Source organism: Engystomops pustulosus, chromosome 7 (genome assembly GCF_040894005.1).
Source record: "Engystomops pustulosus chromosome 7, aEngPut4.maternal, whole genome shotgun sequence".
NCBI lineage: Eukaryota > Metazoa > Chordata > Amphibia > Anura > Leptodactylidae > Engystomops > Engystomops pustulosus.
The window spans coordinates 126,468,666-126,487,493 of NC_092417.1; the positions used below are offsets into that span (position 1 = coordinate 126,468,666).

Here is an 18,828-nt window from a genome sequence, read left to right on the forward strand (position 1 = left end):
CTGGCGCTCCAAGGGGCCGGATAAAAACGGTCCGCGGGCCGCATGTGGGACCACTGCCTTATGGGATACAAAAATTAGCCGTAAAAGTGACTTTTTTGGGAAAATGTTCATCTTTTTCCTTTTAGGGACCTAATTGAAGCAAACACCTGTAGGAGAAAATACACATATTACACCTTGCTAAATTCTCCAAAGGGTGCACTTTCCAAAATGGTGACACTTGTTGGGGTTCCCCTCTGTTTTGGTACCACTAGGGCTCTCCAAATGCATCCTGACACATGTATAGGATAATTGTCAAATTCTGGCTTCTAAAAGGCCAAAGCCCCTCTTTCCATTCTGAGCCCTTCTGTGTACCCATACAACACTTTATATGCACAAGTGGTGAAGTTCTGTGCTTAGGAGAAATAGTTTTACACATTTATGGGGGTTGTTTAATCTTTTACCCCTTTTGGCTTACAAAAATTTGGGGTAAAAGTGACTTTTGTGAGAAAATTTTCACCTTTTTTCCCTTTTGGGGCCTAATTGAATCAAACACCTGTTGGGGAAAATACACAAATTACACGTTGCTAAACTCTCCAAGGGGTGTACTTTCCAAAATGGTGTCTCTTGTTGGGGCTTTCCTCTGTTTTGGTACCATTATGGCTCTCCAAATGCATCCTGACACATGAAAACTTTTTCAGCCATATTTGCCCTTCAAAAACGAAACAACGCTCTTTCCATTCCAAGTGCCCCCCTGTGCCCGTACAGCAGGGTACAGTGACAAAATGGGTATTGGCGTACTCAAGAGGAATTGCCCTCAACATTGTAAAATGCATTTTCCTTTTTAACCCATTGTGAAGGTGCAAATTTTAGTGTTCAATAAATCTATAGTAAGATAAAATTACATTTCTCTAATTTCACTTTCATTTATCTTTCACCCTCATGAAACGCTCATTGGGTTAACAAAATTTCCAAAGGTTGTTTTAATATTTTGAGGGGTGTAGTTTCTAAAATGGTGTCATTTGTGGGGGGTTTCTGTCATGTGGGCCTTATAAAGTCACTTCTAACTAAATTGACCCTCCAAAAGTAGGTTTTGATGATTTTCGTGAAAATCGGAAAAATTGCACCTAAAGTTATAAGCCTCCTAACATCCTAAATAATGGAAAAGATGTTTGAAAAATGATGCCAAGTTAAAGCAGACATATGGAAAATGTTAGTTATCAAGTTATTTTAGTGATATGACCAACTTTCCAAAAAGTAGAAAATTTTGAATTTGGAAAACATTGTTTTTTTTCAAAATTTTTGCCAAATTTCCATTTATTTCATAAATAAATACTAAATATATTGATTAAATTTCTCAACCAACATGAAGTAAAATGTGTCACGAAAAAACAATCTCAAAATCAACTGGATATGTTAAAGCGTTCCAAAGTTATAACCACTTAAATAGACACATGTCAGATTTAAAAAAAATGGGCCGTGTCAGGAAGGTAAAAAGTGGCTTCAGCTTTAAGGGGTTAAGTAACTTTATACAAAAAAATATACATTTTTTTTAACTTAGTTGTTTATTTAATTCTTTAAAATACCTCATTTTAGCCATTTCATGTTTATAGAGATTTGTTTTGGCCTACTGACATAATTTTTTGGCACTTTTTACTTTTACTACAGGTTTGTTTTCTTTATCATTTTTTGTATTTTTCGAATGTTAAGTCTTTTAGTTTTTAAAATTTTAAGTGTTATGAAATTTAACATTTGGATGAAATTGTATTATCTAAGATAGAGATGTAAAATACGATGGTCCTAATTCAAATATTTTACATCTTTTTTTTATTTTTAGAACATTACAGATACAATCGGTCGAGCGGTAGCTGATGTGCTTCATGCCCCAATTTATACAGCCTATAGAGAAGCTTTCCAGAATACTCTACTACCAGCTTTTGAGAAGGGTTGTCAGTCGATGTTCCAGCAAATAAACAGCAGCTTCAAGGAGGGTACACAAGAGTGTAAGTTTTTCATTCTTTCAAATATGCGATATTAGCAATGCACATTTATTTTTTTTATTTTAAAAAAAGAAAGAAAGAAAAGACTTGACACTTAGTGGCTCCATTTTCCCAGCCATGTTTCCAACCAATTCGGGAAGGTATTATCGAAATCCAAATTTTCTTCCAATTCTTCCGATAGTGACATCAGTCCTTCAAGAGCTTTACCTCTAGATCCGTCGGGCAAAGTATGATTCGGTATGAACGTACAACAATGTGTGCCAAACATTTTATCGACCCCTCCCCTTTCTGCAAGCAACATGTCTAATTCCATCCTATTTTGCCATGTAATCAATGAGGTTGGTGCAAGCTGTTCAGCTATCCCTTTAATTGCATCTCTCATGTTATTTATAAACATATACTGATTATAGTAAATATAATTTATCCAATCTACATTTTTATCTATTGTAACCCACCAAAAGAGAGCTGCTTCGAACCCTGCAGCTATTTGATTTGTTGCTTTATACTCATTAGGACCCACTCTAGGGACTCCAATGCTATCAATGTATACCTTATGTATTAAAAGCTTCTCCTGGTGATGAGCGTCTTTGTCTGCGTAAATGGTTTACATTCAACTGACCTTTCTGTATTTCTTCTGAGGAGATTATCTGGAAGGGCATCAGCACCTGTGTTAGTACACAGGTCCCAACCCAATTTGCCGGTACCTAGGTCTAAGCTTCATATGTCCACAGATCCACCATACATCTGTCCTGGCCATGGTTTGATTGATAAACCACTTAGCCTCATACCCATCTTTATCTTCATTTGCTGATATAGCTTGTTTACAAAAATCATTTGACTAATCCCCCCACTTGTTTCCCCTTCCCGGTCCTCTGGAAACAAGTATAGTCCCCTTGATATGCTATTACTCGTCGGGCACCTGATCTACCCTGACTGTTGAATTATGTATCATTTTGTCAAAATTATATCCATCAGTAGGCTCATATGAAGCCTAATACAAAGCTATGATACAGATGGATCATGACTAAGGCGTAACAGCGTAACTGTATTTGTTCCCGAATTTGCCGATGCACGAATAAAGGAGATTTTAGACCATTTGGAGACTTGCGCTGGAATCCATTTTTGTTGCTTCAAGTTTACCCCTGCCTGGGCAGTTCCGTGAACGCAACTCTTTGGTCGTCAGTATTGGAATGATTAGAGCCGACACGAACTTTCAAAGCTATGATACACTGCCATCCCTTATCTCCGGAGATCTTCAGAGCAATAAGGATTTAACAATAAAGAGTGCGGATAAAGGTGGTTCCATCGTTCTTATGAATGCATCTTTATACAAAAAGATAAACGAGGAGCTCTTGAGTGATCCTACAACATATCGTAGACTTTCCTCTGATCCAACAAAAAGCTGTCAAATTAGCATGATGAAACATCTAGAGGAAGGCATAGCACTTGAGGTGCTGAATGAAACCCAAGGTCCACAAAGGGGTTTTTCCCCCGCCATGCCGACCTATTGTCGCTGGCATTGGGGGCCTTGGGGAGAGACTGGGAGATTGGCTTGACCATTACTTGCAGCCTTTAACCTGGGTTACACCCAGCTACCTTCGGGACACTAAGCACCTACTCCAAAAAATTGAGGTGTTTAAGTGGAAGAGCTCTTATGGTTGGACGTCTTGTGACATATGTGCTCTGTATTCATCAATTCCCCATAAGAAAGCTCTTATATATTTGGCCAAACATTTGGACGAATTTAGCACATACTCTCCAGAACTAAAGCAATATATCCTAATGACAACGGAGTTTCTCCTGGAAAAAATTTTTTTATGTTCAATACCTATTACTATTTGCAAGTGGAGGGGGCTCCTATGGGGGCAAAGTTTTCCCCCTCCCTTGCAAACATTTACATGATACAATGGGAGAAACATTAAATTTTTTGCGACAGAAATCCACACAGGTCGTCTATAGAGTGGTTCGGCCGCTATATAGACGACCTGTTGTGGATTTGGAATGACACTCCATTGGAATTTGAGAATTTTGTTTTTTACTTGAACTCAAATGATATGAACTTAAAATTCACACACCACTTTGGAGGTACAAGTATAGATTTCTTAGATGTCACCTTGAAAGGGAGAGATGATACGGTCATAGTATCCTCCTTTCGAAAACAGACATCGGGGAATACCATTTTGTTGTCCACATCGTGCCATCCAAAACACGTCGTGGATAATATCCCTTTCGGGGAACTAATTCGTATTCGCAGAAACAGTTCCACAGATACTGTATTTAACCAACATCTAATAGATTGGGAACACAGACTGAAAGAGAGGAGGTACAGACCTAAGATTTTGTCCTCAGCTAAAAAGAGAATGAGCAGCATACAGAGGTCCACTCTTTTGGAAGACAAACAACATAATATTTCACAAACAGGAGGGGATGATTTGACTCCCATCTCCTTCATTACTACTTATAGTAACCAATTTCACCAGATCAAAAAAGTTGTAAACAAATACCTGCCTATTTTAGAGCAGGATAATGATTTGAAAACTTGCCTTGAGCGAGGAGTACGATTTATCTCTAGAAAAGCCCCGACTATCGGGTCTATGGTGTCCCCGAGTCTCTTTACATACACTGAGAAGAACACAAGTAATTATTCTTGGTTACATCATGTGGGGGACCATAAATGTGGCCATGCACGATGTTTAACATGTGGTTTCCTATTAACAACGAACACTTTTTCATCATGCACAACGAACATAAGCTATAAGATACAGACATATATCAACTGTAATACCTCTTATGTTGTATATCTCATCACATGCATTTCTTGCAATAAACAATATGTAGGATGTACCACGAATCCACTCAAAGTAAGGATTAGAAAACATCTTTCAGATATTAGGAGCATCAACCTTACAAATATATCTGCGGCCTCCAAACATTTCCGGGAAACCCACCATGGGGATACTAGTTCCTTTAAGTGGATGGGAATAGAAAAAGTAAAAAAAACGACCAGGGGTGGCGACCATAAGAAAAAACTGATGAATAGGGAAACCTATTGGATGTTTATTTTAAAAACTACACAACCATCCGGCTTGAATCTTAGACAGGATCTAATCCTGTGCTACTAAGGGTCCTAGGAAATATATAACCTATACACTCATAATCTTTGTGTCAATTTTAACCCTGGATTATGCATGGTAGTCTATAAACACACCACGATCAGTAAAGCATGATGTTCGTGTAGTTAAGTGTTTAGATCTAGGTATCAACATTTTATTGTCTTGATATTTATTGTCATACATAATTGCATGTTAGATCGTTTTGATATGTATCGTTATATACAAATACATGTCATCTACCGGGTGTTTTTTGGGTCTGTGTGTTTCTGCAGGTTATGCTGGCCACCTGGTACAAAGCACTATTGGACCATATTTATATTTCTTAAATATTCCCTGTGTGTAGTTTTCCCGGCAACAAGCTATTGGATTTAAATGGCAGACTACATTTATTTGTATATGTCACTCTCTTATGCTTGTTACCAAACTCTAAGTGTTAATGTGCTATATATATATATATATATATATATATATATATATATATATATATATATATATAATTTTTTTTTTTTTTTTTTGATTCTGATATAAATAATTAATGTATTTGGCTATGTATGCTATTCTAACATATTTGCACCTTACCGTCCTCTCCAATGTAATCCTTTCTAGATTGTTTTTAATAATGTGAATATGTTTTTAACTCACTGCGTTCCTTCTCCTGTTAGGGGGTGTGGCTGTCCCGATCATGTGATCCGGACACGTGACCGTTGCTTTAGGTACTGGTCATGTGACCCGGGCACGTGGTCGTAACGTCACACGCCCAGGAGTAGCGCGGAGTTTAGAGGTAAGAACTTCTTGTAGACGTATCCATGACTAAGCTTACCTGAGCGAAACGCGTTGGATTTACCCCGTGTATCCTTTGTTTGTGCACACTGCCGTGACTTATGCTTTTAAAGAGGAACGAATAAAGAAAATTTTCGGTTTTTTACACCACAACTGTTTCCTGAAGCGCTGGTCTTTCTTCAAAAGTCCCCTTGATATGCTATTACTCGTCGGGCACCTGATCTACCCTGACTGTTGAATTATGTATCATTTTGTCAAAATTATATCCATCAGTAGGCTCATATGTAGCCTAATACAAAGCTATGATACAGATGGATCATGACTAAGGCGTAACAGCGTAACTGTATTTGTTCCCGAATTTGCCGATGCACGAATAAAGGAGATTTTAGACCATTTGGAGACTTGCGCTGGAATCCATTTTTGTTGCTTCAAGTTTACCCCTGCCTGGGCAGTTCCGTAGACGCAACTCTTTTTGGTCGTCAGTATTGGAATGATTAGAGCCGACAAGAACTTTCAAAGCTATGATACACTGCCATCCCTTATCTCCTTCTGTGAGCTTGAATGGAACTGTCCCTAAGTGGGGTCTAGCTGTAGCACAAGCTTTTCAGTTAGATCTATTATTTTGGTTTGCCATCTCCCTCATCCAATTAAGCCATTAATTTCTTTCTGTATACCCTGTTTCTATGGCTATCTTTTCCTCATAGTTGACATCCTCCAACACTCCGAATTTTGCGTCAACTACTACGTATTCCTGGAGGATCTCCTTGACACCCACGCTATCTGGAATAGCTTTTAACCAGAAGGCCCTTTGTTGTGCCCTCTTTCCAGGGATATATAATTATAAAATGTAAAGGCCTTCATCTTCTATAGAGGGTAGGTATATTTTTATTACATGGGGTCACAGGAAAAATAGGCCAGGCTACAGTCCCACTTAGGGCTAGTTTTAGTGATTGTCATTCTATCAAGAGGGGGCTCTCCATTAGGACTAATACGAGTCAAAGCCTCAGTAAGGGTGTTCCACATGAAACCCCAGTGTTCCAGGCTGCATCTTTCCAAGAAAATCTAAATTTTCTAACCCAGGTCTAGTCACACAATTGTGAGGTCACATCACGGGTTATCATTCCATGTTTTGTCTACCCCTGCTGGAACAGGAAGATTAACATCATTAATATCATTTTGAGCAGAATCATCCTCCTTCTCGGACACCACAGTTTTATAATGGCTGGCGTGGATCCAGTTGAGCTTTGCTTCAAGTTTCACTAATGTGGCTGTGGTGAGAAGAACTTGGAAGAGACCGTCGAACCTTCATAGTATCATAGTATGTAAGGCTAAGTCTAACCTTTAAGAATGAAATAAATGTTTTATCCCCATAACCCGTGATATTTTTTCTCTCCAGAAAAGTATCCAGGCCTCTCTTGAACATGTACATAGAGTCCGCCATAACAACCTCCTGCGGCAGAGAGTTCCATAGTCTCACTGCTCGTACAGTAAAGAACCTTTGTCTATGTTGATGGTAAAATCGCCTCTCCTCTAGGCGTAGAGGATGCCCCCTTGTCCCGGTCACAGGCCTAGGTATAAAAAGTTCTTTGGAGAGATCCTTGTACTGTCCGTTCAGGTATTTGTACATTGTAATGAGGTCTCCCCTCAGTCATCTTTTTTATAAACTGAATAATCCCAAATTTTGTAATCTGTCAGTGTATTCTAATCTCCCCACTCCCTTAATAATCCTGGTTGCTCTCCTCTGCACCCGTTCCAGCTCTACTATATCCTTTTTATACACTGGTGCCCAAAATTGTACACAATATTCCATGTGTGGTCTGACCAGGGATTTGTATAAGGGCAAAACTATGTCTTTATCATGAGAATCTATTTCTCTCTTGATACATCCCATAATTGTATTTGCTTTAGCAGCAGCCGCCTAGCTCTGGTCACTAAAATTAAGTTTACCATCCACCAATACCCCCAAGTCCTTTTCAGCTCCAGTTTTACTAAGTAATTGACCATTTAGAACATAATTATACTTTTTGTTTCCATGGCCCAAGTGCATAACTTTACATTTATCTACATTAAACCTCATCAACCATTTCTCTGCCCACTCCTCAAGCTTCCACAAATCCCTCTGTAATGCTAAACTATCGACCTCAGTATTTATTACTTTATACAGCTTAGTATGATCTGCAAATATTGAAACGTGACTGTGTAAACTCACTACAAGGTCATTAATAAAAATATTAAAAAGAAGTGGCCCCAATACTGACCCCTGTGGCACTCCACTGGTAACGTCAACCCAATCTGAGAATGTGCCATTAATGACCACCCTCTGTTTTCTATCACTAAGCCAATTACTTACCCAAATACACAGATTTTCTCCTATTCCCAGCAGTCTCATTTTATATACCAACCTTGGTTCTAGTTGCTTTCTAGTATGCCTTTTGACCATCACCCAGTCTCCCGGCTGAAGGGAATGGGTTCCTTCTAGGCTCTCTGGCTCTGGAGTGGAATCATACACTTGTTTATGTACAGATGTAAGCTTATTTTGAAGATGATTCTGCACATGGTAAGAGTATCACATTGTAGTTGAAGAGTCTGCAGAAAGTACAGGCCTAGTCTTGGTGCTGAACCAAAAAACACTTCAAATAGGGACAATTGTGTTTTTCTATTTGGCGTGTGCCTGATCGAGAACAAAGCTAAGGGAAGATGCCCTGTCCAGGGTTTTCCTATCTCTGCGCTTGCTTTTTGGATTTTCAACTTGAGTGTGCCATTTAGCCTTTCTACCTTTCCACTTGTTTGTGGGCGGTATGGCGTATGAAATGCTTGGGCGCCCCCTAACATCTGCATAACATTTTGCATCACTTCTCCTGTAAACTTTGTGTCTGTCTGATTCCATTACCTCAGGTAGGCGACACCCTGCAGAAAACTTAAGACATCAGTTTCTTTGCTGTGGCTCATGCAGTGGCCTTGGGCATGGGAAACACTTCCAGCCATCCTGAGAAGAGATCCGGCCACACAAGGACATAATCATACGTAACAACCTTACATAAACCTGATTCATCCTGGGCACCGGCCCTTGACCAGACTCTGCCGAGTCATATCCTGCAAGATACCTAAATAAAAGGTCTGGTTATACCCGGTCGTTACCATGATCTGTTCAGGTGTTTTGGGGGCGGTCCCCCCTCCCTAGGTTTCCTGGCTGCCTCTTTTGCTGCTCTGTCTGCCTTAACATTGCCTCGTGCTTCATTGGTATTAAGCTTGGTATGGGCTTTTATCTTTACAATGGCAACTTCCTGTGAGAGTAGCAATGCCTCCATTACTACATCATGACTCCATTGCATCATCATGACCAAGGCCGTTAAGGCAGAAACGCGTCATTTTTTTTTCACGTGTAACTTGGGGAATCAGGTTGTGTATGCCCTATTCAGCTTTTTACTTTGTTTAAATAAAGGAAAATCAATTTTTAACCCCACCGGAACCTGTGCTGGACTAAAGTTTTTTTTTCTTCCTTGATACGAAGTCCGGAGTCTCGAGATCGTCCGTGCATGGCAGGTGGAGGACAAGTCGGGAGTGGTGAGCTGAATTTACCTTTAGTTGTCTAATGAGTTCACCATGCTTAACTGGGGTACCAGTGGAGGTGAGGAAGTCCATTGTTTTCCATTTTGGGCCAAAATCATGACATGTCCCAAAGGCATATCTCGAATCGGTGTATATATATTGCATTGCTTACCTTCAGACTCTCTAAGCCCTTAAAATAGTGCCTTCAGCTCTGCCTCCTGTGCTGACATATGGGGGGGGGTGGTTGTGCCTTTAATACCTCAGGTTTTGTGACCACTGCATACCCAGTATAGAACCGTCCATTCTCTCCGATGCTCCTTGATCCATCTATAAAGAACTGAAGGTCTGGATTAGAAAGGGGTTCATCAATAACATGTAAAAAGCTCTGATGTTTCCTGTGTCATTAGAGCTAAACAATTTAGGGGTTTCCCCTGGTCACCTTCTCCCTCTACTCCCCTCTTTTGAATGCACAAAATCAATTAGGATTAGTGTAGCTGGATTCAAAATTGTACATATTTTCAGAGTTACATTTGGTGGCATCAATAAGTCACATTGTAATCCTTGCTGTCTAGCCATGGCCACGTGTTTTGGCTGAATTTGGTTGAGTATGCTATGTAAGTTGTGTGGGCTGTAGATAGTGACAGAGTCAAGTGTTATTGCAGATGCCTTGTTGAGTAGTAGTGCAACTGCTGCTACTGCTCGTACGCATGTTGGGGCACCTCTGGCTACCGGATCTAATCTGGCTGTGTGGCCAAACAATCATCCAGTGGCTGCATGAAGAGGGACGCAGAGTGAATCCAAGGTCTGCAATATGACACCAAACCCAGAAAGGTGCGGACCCCCAAAAGGGGGATTCATTAGTTCAATTGCTCTTTCATCAGTCAGATGGCGAGCTCCAGCTGAAATATAATTACCCAGAAATATAATTTTTTGTTGGAAAAATTGTAGTTTCTCTTTGGATGCTTTACAGCCTTTGCATGCGAGATTTTTCAACAATGAGACCCTAGCTTCACAGCATACAAGCCTCATTGGGGTACAAAGAAGTAGACCATCAACATATTGAAGTAGAACCACCTCAACATGTACTCCAAAACAAGTTGCAAGGCTGCAGTATACAGGGTGGGAGAGTTGTTAGCCCCTTGCGGAAGTACCACCCAAGTATCCTGTCGCCCCTCAAACGTGAAAGCAAAAAAATATTGACAATCTGGGTGCAAAGGTACTGAGAAAAATGCATTTGCAAGGTCAATTACTGTAAAATAAACTGGGGTAGCTGGTATTTAAGCTAGGATGGTGTGCAGATTTGGCACTACCGGGGTGAGTAGTTCAGTGACAGCATTGATCGCCCTTAAGTCATGTACCATCCGGTACATTACTGGTTCCCCCTTTTTCCCTTTTTCTTTACTGGGAACAATGGGGTGTTGGAAATTGACTTGGTGGGTTTTACTGCCCCAGAGGCAATTAGATCTTTGATATTTTTCCCCAATTGCTTCCCCCTGTGCTACAATTAGCGCATATTGTTTAATCTGTGGGGGGTTTGCACTGGGTTTTAATTGGATCATTATGGGGGGGGGGTACTGGCATATGGCCAATGTCGGTTTTTTATTTTGACCATAGTTCATCGGGTACATCCTGTAATGCCTCATCATCAAATATGCCGATATTGTGGGCAGGTACATGTAATGATGCTAGAATTTTACACAGTTGGTTATTTGGTATACCATCTTCTAAGGGTTAAGGGGGTAACTCTGTACGGGGTTGCCTATATCTTATTGTGGCCTAGCTACTACCCCTCCCCGGGTTGTACCCAAGTCCTCACAGGGTCTAGCGGGGAGCCTGCAGTCTCTCTGAATATGTCCCTTCTTCCCACAGTTACAACATCTGACTGCGCTCCGTCCTTTCCTGACCTGATGTGGTGTTCAGGTCATCAGAAACATTGTATCTGGATTGGTTTAGCATTCTGATCTAACTCAACCCACTTTGCTGCACATACTAAATCCTCTATTGGACGTGTTCTCCAATCGGGCCTGGCTGTCTAAACTTTTTGACTAAGCTGTGGCTTAAGCCCTACAATGAAAGCCCCATGGAAAAGTTTCTTTCCAACATCTCCTATTTCTCAATAACCCAAGTCCATATGTCCCAGTTTAAAATTACCCCACAAATGGTCCACTTTCTCTTTGGGTCCCTGTACTAAATCTAGGAGTGAGATAGTAGACTCCCCAACTCTTCCTTGGCACCATGCGTACTTTCCTTTTAGGAAATGTTTTCCTGATTCTATAGTGTAAGTATACTGGCTTTCTTCCTCCAAGTGCCTTGGTCTCCCTTCCCTTTTTATAAAATCCATAAGTGTTCTAGCCTCACCAACCGTACCTCTTAGGATGTCCTCTAGGTCTGAACATGTTCAGGGATGTCATGCCTGGAGTGGCTGTATTACCTGGATTTCCTATTACATCTAGAGTTTGGTAATGGGAAGGGTCAGATCCTATATCCCCCTCATCCTCCTCTATTGTAACCCGGGATTTCCCCTTTTTATTCTAGAGTGGTATAGGTACGGGTGGCCTCTCGTTCAAGAATGGGGGGTTCAGGCTCAACTGTCCTAGTCTGGGAATAAATGATGGGATAAAGCCTTGCTGGGTTTCGGCCCCTTCTGTGATTCAGCTGGTATGGCACCCAGAGGATAAAATTCATATGGCGGGGGCCTTTTTACCTTCTTTAAATATTTAATCCCTTTTGGGGTCTCATCCTTCACCCAACAACTTTCCTGTTTCATTTCTCGCTACCTCTGACCAAGCCTTTGCTTGCCTTGCAAAGTTATTATCTATGATCCATCCTATACTGGTTGTTAAAGCTGATTCCCAGAGTGAAGTATCCAAAGGATCTCCAGCCATCCCTAGTTCATTTAACATCTTCCTTGAACTTTTCACTGCAGCTTTCATTTTCCTTCTCTGTACTATCTCATAAGCACTACATGCTAGCTGATTCTTCTTGTGTACACTTACAATCCATCTTTCTATTTGCTTATGCCCTCACTTTCCTCTTCTTCTGTCACTTATAAACCTAACGTAATCGGCTGCTGCCTTGATTTCTTTAGCTCACTTTATCCTATCCGTCTAGTAAAACTTACTAAACCTGTTCCACAACTTGCGGTACCTACATCTTGCTGACTTATACTCTTATTCAGCTATTAGGTGTGTGGACTCAAACATATGATCTGTGACTCAGTCAAGCAACTATACCAGAGTCACGTTACTAAGCAGACAGCAGATAGCTTATCTAATCAGACAGCTGTACACATCTAACTCCTCCTTATCCTTATTTCACAAAAAGGGACAGCTCTCTCTTTATCTACTTCATGTGACAGTCTGATCGAGGAAACATAGAGTATCTTAGTTTGTAAGAATAAGTTTCTTACCCGCCGGCAATGTAGTCTATCTGTCCAGAGTCCTAAAGTCTGCTGGTTGCCGGGTCAGGAGTACTGAAGTCGATCTGGTAGCTTTCTGCCCCACATTGGGTGCCAGTTGACAGGAGGGATTTCTAATTGAGAAAGTAAAGAGATGCTTGAGTAAATGATGCAAATAACTCAGGTTGATTCTGGGTAATAAAAGCACACCTTTATTCAGCCGCCCCAAGATATTTATACTTTTTAAAACAGGCATGATTATTTGATTACTTCATTATTCATAAAATACATGTGTACAAGTCACACGCTTATTACAATACATATGCATTGACCTCTAGGTATAATTATGTATTTCCTGGTTTTTGGCAGGCATGTTTAATTATTTAATGCTACCTAAACCATTATTGTTGACTTTAGATGAGTAGCTTGTCTTTGGCAAACGTTACGTTTAGCCTTTTAATGTTACCGTAATCTTACATTAATAACTTATTGTTATCATTCAGAGCAGCAGTTCATCTTTATTGATTCTGCCTAATACCATCTAATCTTCTACTGTTGATTCTGCATGTTGATATTTCTAGAAGTGGTACACACTGAAAATAAGAATATGTGAGAGCTAAAAATTATATTTTTGATTTAAGCTTCATTAACCCTATGATATCCCTATCAATAAAAATTAGAATAAAGAATTTGCAAGAGGTTTTACAGTCCCCAAAATGCTAGCAACGAAAATGTTAAATTGTCCCCCAAAAAATGAAAATTTTTTAAACTTATCAAAACATTATGAAACTTATATACATTTGTTATGTCTGTGACTGTTTCGACCTGAGGAATAAAGGGTTTGGACAGCAAATACATCTGATGGCAATTCCAGTTCAAACAGGTCATGTTTTCAACTCAGTCGGTGCAAATGAAAATGTGCATTCTTACCGTGCCTGGTTTTACTTCGTCTGTATCAGAAGTGAAATCATACTTGGGGTCGATAGAGGGTGCTGCATACTATCCTGCCCCAAGATGCCCCTCATTTCCACCAAGCCTTATAAGGGCAGTTCCCAAACTGTCCCTGTTTGTGATGTGTCAATAGCACTACGGGTTCCATCACTTTTTTCTTTTTATTGTAAATTTTTATTAAAGTTTGTCCATTTTTACAGGAAAGTAAAGCATATAATTCAATAGATAGTGTAAATGAGAGCCAAAGTGATAGCAGACAAGGCTTATATTTCACAGCATGAGGCCACAACTGTAACCATACCTCTTTCCCCTGATCATAGCTAGAGGAGAACAGCCATCCATGTCCCATGTACAAATTTTACGGTGTTTGGGAATAGCTAAATACCAGATCCCGTTTATAACTGGTATTTATAAAAGTCAACAAATATGTTAGTGCTCTACTCTATAAAAAGTCCTTTTAAAATGCATATGAAGAACAGTCTCACCAGTCCCTAGTAGATTGAAAACTGAAGAGATCCTCTGTAAATCCTCCTGTTACTCTGTCCAATTCTCGTGCTGGGTTCCACTGTACTCCTTGCTACACTCAGTGGTGTAACAATAGCCGTAGCAGCCATAGCGGTTGCTATGGGGCCTGGGCGGCACAGGGGCCCGGGATGAAAAGCCAAGATGGGAACACCCTTGCACAGTAATACGGACCCCTGTGCCGTCCCTCTGTCCCTGTCCGCCCACTGCAGGCCGCCGGACTTGGCCACTTCATTTGTTGGCACTCAGCCCGCCCACTCCTTTTGGCGGGCTGCCCTGACGGCACCATCTGCAGCCGCCCGCCAGCCTGGCCCCCCCGCGGTAGCCCGCCCCAGTCTGTTTGCGGCCGCCCGGCGTACTCCTTCAACGGCCCCCCGGGTGGCCTTGTCCATCCGCGGCCCAGGCTCTTCACGGCCACCCTTCCGGTCCACTGCTTCCGCGCCAACCAGGTCGGCCTAGTCCATTCGCGGCCCTGTCTCTACACGGCCACCATATAAATATTTATATATATATGATGTATGAGTGTATCTGCTGTATATATGTGTGTATATGCTGTATGTATATGCATTATGTATACACTATATATACTGTATGTGTGTATATGCTGTATATAGATTCAGTATGTGTATATGGTGTTTTTATACTGTATGTATGTGTATACACAGTGGGTGTATACCGTATGTAAAAGAATGTGATTTATGTATGCTATATGTATGTATCTAAACAGAATGTATGAAACTTTGCATATATACTGTATGTATATACAGTATGAGTTTGTATATACTGTATGTATTAGTGTATAAATGTATATATGAGTACATAAATGTGTGCGTATGAGTGTATACGTATGTATGTGTTGACGAGTACATAAAAGTAAGTGTAGAATGTTATGTATGTGTATTTAAGTGTATACATGTGTGTGATTGTATAAACATCTGTGTATGTATGAATATTTTTAAGAGGGAGGGGGGCCCCATACAGAAATCTGCTATGGGGCCATGCCTCTCATAGTTATGCCACTGGCTTGAGGTCAGAAAGAGGAACCTGTCCCGGGAATTTTAGAACAGATAGTGAGGATAACCAGAGTAAAGAGTAAAGTACGTTTCTATTTCATATACTCACAAAAGCAGTGTTAAAATCGTGCGCATCACATTTTTTTTAAAATCACCTCGCCCGACCTAGGTTTCGCCCTTTTCGGCTTCTTCCGGGGCCTGGTGTTTGACGTAATGTCCGGTGTTTAAATCCAAAATCAATAACGTTACTAACATGCATAACTTTTATAAAAAGTGTGTGATCACACTACCATTCTTCACAATATATACAATATGCAAGGGTTCACACAATAAAAAGACATAAAATATAGTAGTATTAATCTACAAATATACGTATTGCACGTAATTCCCTATCATAATCACTCATATTTGTGATATTTGACATCCTTGTTTCCCCATTGTCCTCTTCAAATTAATAATGTATTCCTACCTATATACATAAGTGGATGCTACATGCTGACTGTATTCCCACGTTACACAGCTCCTAAGATCATCCAATCATAGAGTCTACTTCAAGAAGCCAATCACAGGTTGGAGTCAGTACACACCCTCGTTCCACCTTGCTTCTGTATCCAATAGTGCTGACTTTCTTATTGGTGCTTGCTATGTTTTTCCTTACGGTGTAAAAATACCTTTGTCTTCATTTTAGCACTGTTTCTGCACTGGAGGTTCCTCTCGCCCCATTCATGAGTGCAAAAGCTGCAAACGCACCTGCCCATGCTGCGAGTCGCAAAGGCGAACCACCACAGTGGCACCTCCCAGCAGTGAACAGCAGAAAAAAAAGGATGGGTCACATCAATCATTATACCTATCAGAAAATGCTTATCAAAAAGTGCTCAATCATTCTTTACATATTATTTTATCTAAAGGAAAGGTGTTATATTACTTCATGAGGGTTGTTGGAAAGACCTCTTAATTTTTTTTAATACAAACACTTTTTTAGTTTAGGAAACTCTCAAAGTCTAAATTCCTTACTAAAATAAATAACAAAAATTGTACCCATCGCCGTGCCAGTGGTTTGATCAAACAGTGCCTGGCAGTCTCGGCCTGTGCCTAGCAGTCTCGGCCTGTGACTGTGCCTAGCAGTCTCGGCCTGTGACTGTGCCTGGCAGTCTCGGCCTGTGACTGTGCCTGGCAGCCCCATCTGTGACTGTGCCTGGCAGTCTCGGCCTGTGACTGTGCCTGGCAGCCCCATCTGTGACTGTGCCTGGCAGACTCGGCCTTTGACTGTGCCTGGCAGTCTCGGCCTTTGACTGTGCCTGGCAGTCTCGGCCTGTGACTGTGCCTGGCAGTCTCGGCCTGTGACTGTGCCTGGCAGTCTCGGCCTGTGACTGTGCCTGGCAGTCTCGGCCTGTGACTGCGCCTGGCAGTCTCGGCCGGTGACTGCGCCTGGCAGTCTCGGCCGGTGACTGCGCCTGGCAGTCTCGGCCGGTGACTGCGCCTGGCAGTCTCGGCCGGTGACTGCGCCTGGCAGTCTCGGCCGGTGACTGTGCCTGGCAGTCTCGGCCTGTGACTGTGCCTGGCAGTCTCGGCCTGTGACTGTGCCTGGCAGTCTCGGCCTGTGACTGTGCCTGGCAGTCTCGGCCTGTGACTGTGCCTGGCAGTCTCGGCCGGTGACTGCGCCTGGCAGTCTCGGCCGGTGACTGCGCCTGGCAGTCTCGGCCGGTGACTGCGCCTGGCAGTCTCGGCCGGTGACTGCGCCTGGCAGTCTCGGCCGGTGACTGCGCCTGGCAGTCTCGGCCGGTGACTGCGCCTGGCAGTCTCGGCCGGTGACTGCGCCTGGCAGTCTCGGCCGGTGACTGCGCCTGGCAGTCTCGGCCGGTGACTGCGCCTGGCAGTCTCGGAAAAGGATAATAAGAAAAACATACCAACAGTACCCCCAAGCCAGTTAGATATTAAGTGGGTGACCTTAGGTACCCATCCTTGGGATACTGCATGATTGTTTCAGAATTATTATACTAATTTGTATTCACTTCTTAGCGGTCTTCCAGCCTGGCAGTCTCGGTGGGGTGACTGCGCCTGTCAGTTTCGACCAATCAAAGCAAAGAGCTCATATTAATGACCTGTGGCAGAATAGCATCCAATCATGGCTCAGCTTCCGTCTCAAAACTGAGTCTGACGTTCACAGAGAGTGGCTGTGCAAAATTTGGTGATTGTAAACCCGACGGTACAGATTCCTTTAGCGGACCTACATACATATTGTTACAGGGGATATTATTCATAACTGGACCCTCTGCTCTATTATTATATATATTACATATAGTGTAAATGGATTCAGTATATACTGATAGCAGCCACTGATACTCTGTGGTGAGATGTCAGTGTGTACTGAAGCCATTGGGTCATTAACATATAAAAAAAGGCTTTGAACAGTAAGAAGCCACCATGAACCAGGTGTGAGATTCCCTGCACACACTGGGGTCTTTCCTAAGAGGGTCTTAGGGTGGAGTTATAGGTGGTGGGAAGGACTACACACAAGGATATTTAAGCATGGTAAAAACAGAAATCACTCTCTTTTGTCTCTTGCTCCTGGCCCCCCCCCCCCGGACGGATAGCACTTAAGGAACCAGGTCATATATTGTGTGTGCTTTCTGTGTATGTATGTAACTTTATAAGAGTAATTATAACATAGTACTTATTATAATATAGTAGACTTTATACGTGTACCTATAGATATTCCAGGTGTTATGTGTTTTACCATATATATACATAGCTAAGTGTTTACAGTGAGTGTGTATATATTAGAGTAACTACATGTATAACCTATAGCCGTATCCCATTCACACGTGGATCTCTGCCCTGCACGTGTATTGGAGTTGATATATAGATGCTATTGTGCATGAGTCTCTATATGTACATGTATATGGTCAGGTACTGGATGTGACTCCTGCGTCAGGATATATCCAGGAGCTTCTGTAGTGTTAACTATATATTGTATATACATACACATTACTGTGTCCGGGAGGGGTCAGGAGAAGAAGGTTTGTCTCTATGTATTTTGTATTGTATTTTATGTAGTTACTTTGTCACATGTTTGTTGTTAGTAAAGTCTTTTTGTATATAAGTATCTGCGAGGGTTGTATGTTATTCCTGTGATATATGAAGGACTGGAGTGGGTGCTTATGGTAAATAGCACAGACTAAGGGGCTGGACAGAACCACTGTAGCCTAGAGGAACTGAACAGAAACCCAATTGAGGGGTACAATGTCTTTTTGAGGTAATGGTATGGTATAGTAACAATGCTTTAGTACCTTATCTTTGGTTTCTTTGTAGGTAGTACAGATGGACGATTTAGCAGTTTTGTTTCATATAATGCCACATGAGAGGAGAGAGATTCTTATTAACCCTTAACGATCCATGGCGTATTACTTTGTCACACGTTGGCTGTGGTTGTTTTGAGAGGACTTACGGGCTGAGCCCTCTCCAAAGCCAGCGAAAGTTTGGTGCATATTGTAGCAAGCACCCACTGGTAACACTTGCAATTGGTG

The 18,828-nt window shown here is 41.6% G+C and overlaps 1 protein-coding gene across 2 annotated transcripts in view; it reads left to right on the plus strand.

Moving 5' to 3' along the window:
• The window catches only part of EDC4 (enhancer of mRNA decapping 4), a 688,366-nt gene that overhangs the window by 617,976 nt on the left and 51,562 nt on the right, over positions 1–18,828 (plus strand). For both annotated transcript variants that reach the window (XM_072117764.1, XM_072117765.1), the window contains exon 24: positions 1,814–1,979. In XM_072117764.1, the coding sequence (XP_071973865.1) occupies positions 1,814–1,979 (166 nt within the window). The remainder of the gene's footprint in view (positions 1–1,813; positions 1,980–18,828) is intronic.